The 12327-nt window shown below is 44.9% G+C and overlaps 1 protein-coding gene across 1 annotated transcript in view; it reads right to left on the reverse strand.

Annotated features, from left to right (window-relative positions):
- The window catches only part of Esr2 (estrogen receptor 2), a 49352-nt gene extending 39688 nt beyond the window's left edge, over positions 1-9664 (reverse strand). The window contains exons 1-3 of the mRNA XM_005343221.3: positions 9369-9664; positions 3331-3771; positions 1532-1704 (exon numbers count right to left, since the gene is read on the reverse strand). Of these exons, the coding sequence (XP_005343278.1) occupies positions 1532-1704; positions 3331-3743 (586 nt within the window). The 5' untranslated portion in view covers positions 3744-3771; positions 9369-9664. The remainder of the gene's footprint in view (positions 1-1531; positions 1705-3330; positions 3772-9368) is intronic.
- Positions 9665-12327: the final 2663 nt, after the last annotated feature.

Consider the following 12327-nt stretch of genomic DNA (forward strand, 5'->3'; position numbering starts at 1 on the left):
ACATGCACATATGTATGCATGCACTCCTCCATGCGCATGCATCTTTCCACACACATGCACATATGTATGTATGCACTCCTCCATGCACATGCACCCTTCCACACACATAAAAAATAAATATCTGTTGTCCTCTTTTTTAATGGTTGCTGCCTTTTAAGCTGCGGCTATCCAAGTCAGCAGCTGCAACTTGGCCGCTACCAGCAGTGGTTCAGCAGCAAGGGCCACAGCCTTGAGGAAATTCTGTTCCCTCAGGCACCAACTCTTTCAAAGTTACTAAGAGAAGGTATCTAAATCTCTGTCCCGCTAAAGAACTCAAGATTCAAAGACTAAAGGAGGTAGAATACTGCTTCCCAGAGAGACTGAACAGCAAGCTGCTCACCTCCTCCCGTCTCCCACGAAGTCCTCCAAGTCCTCATGCTTTTCCTCGCCCCTCCTTATAAACCCTTCTCCACCTGGCTCCTCCCTACCACTTCCCGTCAGCTAGTTGCTGACGCAGCCTCCTGACTGCAGGTGAATCTTATTTAATCAAACACATCTTTGCATCATTAAACAAAAGTTCCAGCGCATAAACAAAAGTAGCACACCTTAAAATAATATTCTATAACAAATATCTTTAAAACTAAGTGACTTCAGTAAATCGGGGCTGGAAGGAGAGGTGACTAACAAGGGAGAAACAGCAAAGACTGAGCAGCCTCGAAGCCAGGTGCACACAGCTTCAAGGGTATTAAAAATGCTATTAAACAAACAAGCAAACAAAAAACTCGCAGGCTTTATGTGTAAAGGCACTTACTGCCAAGTGTTATGACCTAAGTTTGAGTCCCAAGACTCACATATTGGAAGGTCAGAAATGACTCCAGCACATTGTCCTTATCTTCATATGGATGCGCTCCCCCAACACATACACAATAAAAAGATGTTGTAGCAGAAACACATCATGAACAAGTATGCACCAAGTAAACAACTGCCAGCAAGGACTCCAGTGAAGGTCATGGAGACACTCTAGTGCCAGACTAAAAACTAGGGGTTGCAAAGGCCATGCCGCAAGTCTAAGGACGACACTCCTCTCAAAGTCTGCTTTGGCTAATTCTTGATTCCTGACTATTCCCATAAATTATATTTATTCTCTTTCCTTCAGGAGCCAGCCTACCATCATGCCATAACCATGCCTTATATTAAACCTAAGAAAATACAAAGAAAGACAGACTTCAGAGCTCCTGGTGAGTCCAGTATTTTTTTTCTCCAAAGTAGTATCTTTAAAAGGTTGTAAATAGATATCGTACCTCCTTTTCTAAACACCCCCACTCCCCAGTTAGGTAATGTAAGGACAAACTGACCCCTATAAAACATGGAATCCGAGGACCCAAACACCCCCATTCAACACACTCCCTAACACATATGTTCGTCTGAGCTGCTCAAGTCCATGAAGTGTACCAGCCAAGCCAACAGTGACACTTCTATCGGGTCATCTCTGCAAAGTGGCTTGCCGGCCAACGTGTGAAAACTGAAGTAGTGGTGTGTCACGGTCTTGTACCTTGAATGCTTCTTTTAAAAAACGCCTTACATCCTTCGCACGACCAGACGCCATAGTGATACCCAGATGCGTAATCGCTGCAGACCGCACAGAAGTGAGCATCCCTCTTTGAGTTCGGACTCGTAACAGGGCTGGCATAACTGCCCCCGCTGAGCTTCCTTTTCAGTGTCTCTCTGGGGGAGGAGAGAAAACAGACATCGTAAAAGGACATGAAAGAGAGAACAAGGGCTTTCCAGAGATGGATGGATGGGTGGATGGATGGACGGACGGACGGAAGGATGGACGGACGGATAGACAGATAACATGAACTTTGCCAAATGTAATCTCTTTGTCTTCCAGATCACAGAGAGCCCAGTGTGGGGGCTGACTGGCATTTGAGGGCGCTGGCAGTGTGCACAGGTTGGCATGTGCAGTGTGAGGGAGATGGCAGCTCAGTAGTTGTAAGGAGGAAGTGCTCCTCAGAGGAGCATCAGGGGCAGTGGTACCCGCCCCCTAGTTACTGATTTTGCCACATGTTTCTTCTGGGAAGGGAGATAGTAGAGGTATGACTAATCTAGAAATGACAGAAACCTTCCTGATGGTAAGTTTGTCTAAATATTAGCAGGACTTTAATGAGAATTTGAGAGGTTATGAAAATGTCATCCTTTAAACGATAAGTAAGTGAAAAGTATTAATCATAAGATGTGACCCACAGTTTTTATATTTATCTTACCAATAAATAAAAAGATTAAGAAGAAAAATTTAATTACTGTGTAATATTTTCTCAAAGGTTGTTTTGATTTGGTTTGGGGCTCAGAGGTGCTGGGTTAGGGTTCTTGGGGTGGACCCAGAGCCTCATGAAAATTAAAGCCACCCCCTAGCACTGAGATGGAAGCTCCAGCTCCTATTTCCTCTAAGTTTTAGGACAATGTCTGAAAGTACTGCTCTTTCTTATTTGGTTGTTTGTTTTTTTTTTTGAGACAGGATCTCTCTAAGCAGGCCTGGCTGTCCTGGAACCCACTATGTAGACCTGGCTGGCCCCAAACTTTAAGATCCGTCTGTCTCTATCTCCCGAATGCTGGGATCAAAGGAGTGTGCTACCACACCCTGCAAGCAATGCACTTACTAGTTGGTGTGCCATAACTCAGTGCTCTTCTTCCAGAAATCCATTCTTCCTGCCACTTATTCATATACCATTCTCTCCCTCCACAGTCATTGCTAGCACCAAAAATCTTACAAAATAGACAGAAGTAATCTGTCACTTGGCCATGCATTTGGGGATCAACTTGTTTTAACTTCGGAAATGTTTGCTAGGCTCCTACAGTGAGTTCCTCCTTGGTCCTTAGAAAGCGCCACCTGGGCTCATCACTAAAGCCTTGTCCCATTACCTTTCCTGGCTCTGAGTGGCTATGTCGTGGAAGTTGTAGTGCTACCATGGTTACTTTCATCCTGGAAACAATTTGTCATCAACAGTGAGTTACCCATCATTTTACAGTAAGACTCTATTAGGCCGTAAGAAATAAACAAACAAAGGAACAAACATTTAAAACCCAACACCTTCACCAAAACCCAACTGACATAAGTGTGATGATTGCTACATAAAGAGAACATGCATTACAACGTACTTTCTCCAAATACCCATCCATAAGCAAACTTTTTCATAAGAACTAGACTATCAGAATAGGACAGAGCAATATGTCTCTGGTATCCTAAGCAAGTGACAAAATAAAGACTCTGTCTACCACATGTCCTTCTTCTTACTAAACTGGGACGTGAAGATCAGGCCATCATCCATGACTTGGATGAAGACAGGGCTTTACCTGTTCACAGGTAAGGTGTGTTCTAGTGATCTTGCTTCATACCAAGGACTCTTTTGAGGTTCTGCATACAGAAGCGATGACTGACAATGGGTCGCTAAAGGAGAGAGGTGTCCAGAAGTTGGCCACAGCACATTTGGGCTTGCGGTCTGTCGAACAGGCCCGCCTTCCAGGCTATTGGCGCTGCTGGGAACACTGTAATTTACTACCGCCGGACTATAGAATGCCATCGCTGAGTATTCGTGGCGGCTCTCTACATAGGAGGAAGGGATATAGATGGGGCCATGCTCCAGTGGTAGGATGCTACAGTTGTAGGAAGGAGGAGAATTAAGGCTCGAAGGTGAGTTTTTGATCTCCATGTCTTGAGCAGGTAGCAGCTGAGAAGAGTCCTTGCGGGAAGGTGTACAGACGGACATTGCGTTCTCAGAGACTCAGGTGTAATGGCTGCAAAGGAAAGCAAACAATGTTTAGTCAGTTCGCCCTACAAGAGTAACTGAGAAATAGTCATTTTAGCTAGAGGCAATGGTGCTTACCTACAAGCTCCAGCACTTAAGGAGGCTGAGGCAGGAGGATTTCTAGTTCCAGGACTGCCTGGGCTACAGAGTGAGACACAGTCTCAAAACAGAAGAGAAGAAAAGAAAAGAGGAGAAGAGAAAAGAGAAAAGGGCTGGAGAGATGGCTCAGAGGTTAAGAACACTGGCTCTTCTTCTAGAGGTCCTGAGCTCAATTCCCAGCAACCACAAGGTGGCTCACAACCATCTGTAATGAGATCTGGTACCCTCTTCTGGCCTACAGGCAGAACACTGTATATGTAATAAATAAATAAATAAATAAATAAATCTTTTTTTAAAAAAAGAAAGAAAAGAAAGTGGAAATGGAAATATAGTGTAGTTGGTAGAATACTTGCTGAGCTCGCACACAGGACAGGAGGCCTTGACTTTGATCCCTAGCATTGCATAAACCAGGGATGGTGGAAGACCTTTGTAAACCCAGTATTCAGGAGGTGGAGGCAGAAGGATCGGAAGTGCAAGGTCTTCCTCTTGTCAGGAGTTCAAGATCAAGATGGGTTATATGATACTATAGCTCAGAAAAAGAAAAAACAGGGCAAAATGACCCAGTGGGCAAGAGTGTTTGCTGCTCAAGCCTGATGATGGGAGTTCCATCCCAGAACCCAGGGTGGAAAGTAAGATTGCCTGAAAGCTGACCTACGGAGGCGAACACATACCACAGCATCCATACGCCCACTCTTTCGCCGTCTCTCATTTGTCTCTCTCTCTCTAACACACACATAGGATTTTGTCAGTCTATTGCCTCTAAACTTTAAAAGCACCCTTCAATATAGGATTTACATGAAAAAAAGAAAAAAAAGAACAGAATTTCTATTAAGACCAAAGTGAGCTCAGTAGAGGGTGCAATAGAGACACCGTGGGACAAAGGCTTGCTGCAAATGCTGGCCATGGCAGGCAGTATGAACGTGAGAATCCAGCCAAAGGTCCAGAATGAAATCTCTTGGCAGCCTTGCAGTCCGCATGGCAATGGCCTTTTCACAGGCATCCCTCAGGACTATAACCCAAAGATTGAACTCTACAGAATCACCCATTGCACAAGCCTCGTCACCCTGACAACTTACCTGCTCTGAAGGCCTTCTGCCCTTGAGGGAACCCAGACTCCCACTTTGTTTGCATGACTTGGTTTCTGGCCACCAACCACTGAACTGCATTTTAGAGGGGACCAATGGCTTAATCAGCAACCCTAGATCCTTTAAACCCACAGACATCACTGCGAGTGATGTCTGTGAGTCAATGGCCAAACCTCACCGTGTCCAGCAAGCTCTAAACTCCCTCAGAGCTGGATATTCTCCAATGCGTGTACTCTCCCTCAGCGCTAAGTGGCCGAAAGAATCACTACAAAGTTCTTTCAGAGGACCGAAATTCAGTTCCCAGCGCCCACATCAAGTTACTCACTACTGCCTACAACTCCAGCTCCAGAGGACCTGACACCTTCTTCAGGCTTCCACAGGTACCACATGCTTATGCACATATATGTACATACGCATACCCCTAAATATAAATAATAAAATATTTTTTTTTAATTTTGTTTTTTGAGACAGAGTTTCTCTGTGTAGCTTTGGAACCTGTCTTGAAACTTGCTCTATAGACCAGGCTAGCCTCGAACTCACAGAGATGCACTTGCCTCTGCCTCCTGAGTGCTAGGATTAAAGGTGTATACCACTACACCCATCTTAAAATATTTAAATAATAATTTAAATTGATTTTTTTTTCAAAATGGACAATGCCTGAAGAAGAGCAGCACCTGAGGTTACCCTCTGGCTGGCACATGTGTGTATATACACATACGTGTGCACATGCGTACACACACACATACATATACACAGAAAATAACCAACAGTCCCAGGGAAAGACATGAACCTGAAAAAACGCTTTCCCTTGTTCAGCTGGTCAGTGAACACAGAATTGAAAAACAACACAGAACTGATCCCATCGTCCCTTCTCCCAGCCTCAGGTCAGGCACACACCATGGAAAAGCAAGTGCCAAGATCACCTAGAAAACAGGGATCTCATATGCTAGCGATATCACCAGTCGATTTCCGCAGTTTTTCTACCAAGCCCCAGCCCACGCGGGATTGCTGGGAGCCCTTGCAGCAGGGCGGCTGTCAGAACCAGGCTTGGCCTTTGGCTGAACAGCTTTCGATACGTCCAGATTCATGTCGCATCTTGGATAACTAGTGGATAACAATCACTAATAACAGAGCTTTTCTTCCTAAATCACAGCCTCAGAGAAGCTTTTGTACACTCAGGGTTATGCATGGCGTGCTAAAGTACTAACTGGGAAACACATTATGGATCTCAAGCTAAAAAAATAAATATCTTTTTAAAACCCCAATACTGACAGTGGATTTTTTTTTAATTGAGCTCTACATTTTTCTCCACTCCCCTCCTTTTCTCCCCTTCCTCTTCCGCCCTCACCCATGACACCCATACTCCCAATTCACCCAGGAGATCTTTTGACAGTGGTTTTATGGAGAAGGAAAAGGTTGGCCCGGAAATAACACGGCATTCCACGAAGAGCAGACAGACTTACAAATCCAGCAAAAGGAGAGAAACAATCACCAGCCAGCCTATGTGTATTCATGTGTATCCTGGCCCAGTGGACAGAACACAACACTGGCTCTCAGCCTCCGCTCTGCCTAAACACTAGCTCCTAGACAAACCACATAAACTCCTTGAACTTTCATATCCTTTTCAGCAGAGACGAGAAACACTGTGGGATGCCCCTTTTCACGGTGCTCCGAGGGAGAAGGGAAGTGGCATCTGCTAAAAGCATTCTGCAAGGTATCGGAGGGTGATGCCAGCCCGCTGACGCGCCACTGGGCACGCCTCTCACGTTGGTCAGGATTCCCAGACACTGAAGACCGAGTGATTTCTGACCATGAAAACTTGCTTCTGAATTTTACTTTTTAAACCTATGTTTGACAGAAGCCCACCACCACAAGCCGCCCAGACAGCAGGGCTGCTAGGAGCCTGTCTGCTGTGTGTGTGTTGACAAAATGTCACCTCCCCTGAGCGAGGCATCCTGGGCCTGCAGGTGTGGATAACTTGGACAGGTCATGGTCATCTTCCTCCACCTGTCCACTCGCCCCCTCCCCAAGCATTCTATTCAAGCATTCCAGTTTATACTCACCAGAGAGAATTTCACAGACAAGAAAAATACAGATAAATAAATGCATTTCTCTTCTTACTCCCTTCTTCTCTAAGACAAGATCTCATGTAACCCAGGTTGGCCTAAAAATTGCTATGTAGCCAAGGGCGTCCTTAAACTCCCTGATCTTCCTGCTTCTATATTCTGAGTTGTAGGATAATAGATAAGGACCATCACCTGATTCGTGTGATGCTGTGGATGGAGGCCAGGGCTTTGTGCATTTGAGGCAAGTTCACCAATGAGCCACATTCCTTTAGGTGTATCTTTTAAGCATCAAGCATTCTCGTCTGTTTCTGTTTAGCAATTACTACCTTCATATGTATCTTTTCCAAAGCAAAATATTAAGGCCCTCAAACAATTTCATATTAGGAACAAAGAACATTTACTCTAAAATAACTGACCACTAATAATTGACTTACATGTAACTCTTTAAAACAGTATGTGTATCTTCCAAAATGAGAAAAAGCTAAACCTTCTATGTCAAAATTCTTAGAGTGGTATTTTTTAGAAAGCTTAAATTCAACTGTCTGTAAATAATTCTGTAATAAGCATAATTTTTCGAGTGTCTATCACAATGTACTAAACACTGAATTATGAAATCTAATATCTAAATATTTAGTTTTCAAGGGCTTTGCATACAATCAACAAAAACTTACCAGCAAATGATTCCCTCAGGATTTTATGTAATCACTTTCTAATACATTGCATAAGATGACTTGGAGCATCAACTAACATTTTATCATGAAATATATTTTAAGGCATTGCCGGTAGAATTACAGTGTTTTAGTCTCCACAAGGTACATAATGTTTATTGAAGGATAATTATGTATTTGATAGGTTGAATTTAGTACTAAGCTTTATCTTTTTATATGATGAATACGTTCTGAGAGATGTCAAATCTGAACAGATCCATTTGAGCTCACCTTGAACCAGTCCTATATGCGCTTCTTGTTTGTTTCAAACACACATCTTTTTTTTTTTTTCAAACACACATCTTGAGTAAGGCTTAAAGTGTGACTTCTAACACGGCTTTTGAAACAAGAATCTCAGATTCATCTAGAAAACTTCTGAACATAAAACAGAGCCCTTAAGTTTCTTCTTTAACACTTGGCGATCTTTTCCTTCCGACAGAATGCTGGTAAGGGCAGTGGTTCTCAACCTTCCCGGTGCTGTGACCCTTTAACACAGTTCCTCATGTTGTGGGGAATCCCCAACCATAAAATTATACCACATAAAATGCTACTTCATAACTGTAATTTTGCCAAAGTTATGAATCGCAATGCAAATATCTTGGGGGATAGAGGTTTGTCCAGGGGTCACGACCCCAGGTTGAGAACCACACCGTGGGCTTTCTTGGGAAAGAAAGTGCTTTAGTTTCTGTCACACTTTTCGTTGTCCCCATAGGTCAGCTAATCTTCCCGTTCACTTTTCAAATAGCATTTACACGGAGAGGGAGGATCATTACAGCAAAAATGAAATTTCAAGTGAAATGCTCACACACACACACACACACACACACACACACACAAACACCACTTGAAATAAAACAAAACTCCGTCCCGGTTGTGCTGCGTGCCACACCAGTCTGTCTTCTGAAATATAAGAAAAATCATCAACGGATCTCTGTGAGTTCGAGACCTTCCAGGTCTACAGAGCTAGTTCCAGGACAGGCTCCAAAGCCACAGAGAAACCCTGTCTCGAAAAACCATAAATAAATAAATAAATAAATAAATAAATATAAAAAAAAAGAAAAGAAAAAAAAAGAAAAATCAAGCTCACTTTCTGAATAGAGCTCCACTCAAATTCAAAGTTTTGTTTTCCACACACAAAAACAATATTCGCTTGACCTAATTTTCCACTTCTGCTCTGAAACAGTCACTAGAGGTAACCGTGAAGAAGCAACAGTTAGCTTCCTAGCCGGCAAATAAGAGAGATTGGATTTAACGGAGCTCAGCCTATCCGGAAAGGAAAAAAAATCTATTTCTGCCACGACTAAGGATTGCCAGTCGACTCATTTTCAAGCTATGACACCTGCCTGAGACAGGCACATCCTCCCTGGTCCACGACGCTTGGGCAAGAAGCATCATCATTGCATCCACTGCCAGGAACCCACGGAGAAAAAACACGGGGATTTTCTTTTTATAAAAAGACATTTATAATCACACAACCAACCCAAAAGTCAATAAAATTTGTGTTTCCAGTAGTGTTCCGAGACAGTCGCATCCACCCCGCGTCCCCTTTATTGTTCTAAATACTGCTGGCTTCCCGGTGCGGAAATCCACACCGTCAGTGAAACCACACTCTGCGCAAAGGGCACTTACCTGGCAGGTAAACATTCTCTTTTTTGCATTCTCTACATGCAGGCACGTGCTTTGCTCTGTCCCCGCGCGGGACTCGCAGTTCACTGCCTGTCACTCAGCCCTGCGGGGCTGCCAGACTCTACTCAGAGCGGATACCAAGGATGCCAGTTGCAGCACAAGCAGCTGCCTTCGGGCCGGGCTCCCCGCCTCCTCTACTCCCGGGAAGTTTCAAGAGGTGATTCTAAAAGCCTCGGAGGAGGCAGGGATCTGGGAGTTCGTTTCAAAAAGACCAGCAGCTGCAGAGACTGCAAAGATTACCCACGACTAACGCCGTTAGTCCGTCTTCCTTTTGAAGACGGTGAAGAGGGAGTGGGTGGTTAGCTAAAGAACCCACGTGACCACGATCCAGGAGCCGGAGCTCTCCCGCACTCCAGCGCTGCGCCTCCGGATCCACTGGATGTCAGCTTCCAGTCACCTCATGGTCACCCACTAGGGACACCCCCTCCCTTCCCAAGAGACTGACAATGGAGGACAGAGATAGGAAGTGAGAATGGGCATTCTGACCAGGTCCCCAGGGATTCTGGAGTTGACAGTGCGGGTCCACACTTGATCCTGACTCCAGACTTTGACCGACGTGGGTGTCATTAAATGCTTAAGTCTGACAGCTATTCTTGAGAAGCATGGTCCAGGCCCTGGGTTCGGGTAAAGCATCGAGATAGGAAGTGATAACGGAATAATGAAGCCAGATACATCCCTTTGCAGGGAGGGTTAGCTTGAGCCCCCAGAAAGGCAAGGCCACCGGCTGGAACTAGACGGTGCACGCTCGTCTATCAGAATCTGCGGGCTGGGCTGGGGTGGGGAGAGGGAGGGAGGGAGGGAGGGAAAATAGATATTGGATTAGGTCCAAGATCCCTGTGCCTCCAGGAATTCACCTGGAGAAAATGCGCCTGCAGTTTTACAGGGCTCCTCCCCCTTGGCGGCGAGAATCTCTGGCGCCCCCTGATGGCAGCCCTGTTTCTCCCAGATCTACGTTGTCAGCCTTCCCATGCACCTGGAAGTGACCCCACTATGCAAAGACTGCCATCGAACCTTAGTCTGTGAGAAGCAATTGGCTTTAAGGCAGTCATTGGTGACAAAAGTTAAAAGGAAAACAAACGACCTGCAGGCCAACTTGGTCTAATGTGTACCTAATTAGTCATCAAACCATCCACAGACAGCACGGGGACTTGGTTAGAAGGCTTTTAATATCTTTTAAATTATGTGTACGTGGGTATGTGCACATGCGTGTCGATGCCCACAGAGACTATAGGTGTGGGATCCGTGGAGCTGGAGTTACAGGAGGGTGTGAGCTCGTGGGCATGGGTGCTGGGAACAGAATTCGCCTTCTATGCTAGAGAAGCACGCTATCTTAACAGCTGGGCTGTCTCACCAGACCCCGGACGTGGTTCTTGATGGATGGTAATCTAATAGAGGAAGACCAAGGGGGCATTTAGAGGGAAACTTGTACAATGCCAACCTCAACTATTTGGGCGAGACCAAAATGTGCACATTCACATATATACATAATATATACACATACAATCATACATTTTTAATTAAAAAAAAACTTGTGGAATGGAATGTCAGTGGAGGAATCTCAGTCAAGAGCCAAGCAGCAGATAAAGGTGGGTTGAGGGAACAAATATAAGCAAGCCAGACTGCACAGCATCTCACTTAACCCTTAGGCCGGTTCTGAGAGGCAGGTAACACTGGCTCCACCTTCCCGATAAGGCCCGGAGGCCCTCAGAGTTTATATCCACTATGTGACGCTACAAGATAAGGTTGAGCCCAGTATCAATAGCAGTTTTTATACACAGAGATAACTTACTGGACATTTAACTACATGCCTGTGTGTGTGTGTGTGTGTGTGTGTGTGTGTGTGTGTGTGTATGTGTGTTCGCTAGATTTCCATTAGTGTGATAAACAGCAAGACCAAAAGCAACTTGGGGAGGAAAGAGTTTATTTCAGCTTACAGCTATAGTCCATAATGAGGGGAGGTCAGGGTAGGAACCTGGAGGCAGGAGCTGATGCAGACTCCATGGAGGGGTGCTGCTTACAGGCTTGGACCTCCTAGCTTGCTCTGCCTGTTTTCCTATAAAACCTAGGACCACCTGCTCAGGCCTGGCACCACCTACAATGGCCTGGACTCCCTATATCAACCATTAATAAAATAGGCCACAGGCCTGCCTATTGGCCAACCTTATGGAGACACTTTCCCAACTGAAGTTACCTCTTCTCAGATGACTCTAGCTTGTGTCAAGTTGGCAAAAAGCTAACCAACACATGTATATGTGTGATCTACTTTATACACACTGAGCATATAAAAATTCTTCCTTTTCCTTCATTCCTTCCTTTTTTTAATTTTTTGAGAGAGTCTAATTATATAGCCCAGGCTAGCCTTAAACTCACTATGTAGCCCAGGTTGCTTCCAAATTCAAATCTACAATCCTCTTGCCATGCCTGCCTTATAGAGCAAACCCTATCCTTAATTATTCTAAGTTATGAATGGGAAAATAGATATTCATGAAGATTGAGTGACCTTCCTAGGATCACAAGGCTTGTGAGTAGCCGAGAAGGACTTGAACCCAGGGCAGAGCCTGAATCTCTGTTCTGTGTCCATTTAAACCACATGACTCAGAAATAAGCAGGTTTGTTCTGTGTGGAACACAGATGCCCTCCCCGGCATCTCTTGCCACATGGGAAACCAGTGTCTACTGAGTTCCAGCAGTGTGGAGCCCTGGGCTCGCTGTTGTGCTTCCTTCAGAAAGCGCCCTGCCTACGGGGACAGCACATTCTCTCTTTAAAGGTCCTCAAACGCCCACTTATGTGTGTGCCACTTATGGCCCCAGACATTATCATTGCAGGACATCTAAAGCAAAGAGAATGAATGGAGGTGACGGAGTTGCCTCTCTGACTCATTTTGTCCGTCAGGAAAGAGAAT

Source organism: Microtus ochrogaster, chromosome 1 (assembly GCF_000317375.1).
Source record: "Microtus ochrogaster isolate Prairie Vole_2 chromosome 1, MicOch1.0, whole genome shotgun sequence".
Taxonomy (NCBI): Eukaryota; Metazoa; Chordata; class Mammalia; order Rodentia; family Cricetidae; genus Microtus; species Microtus ochrogaster.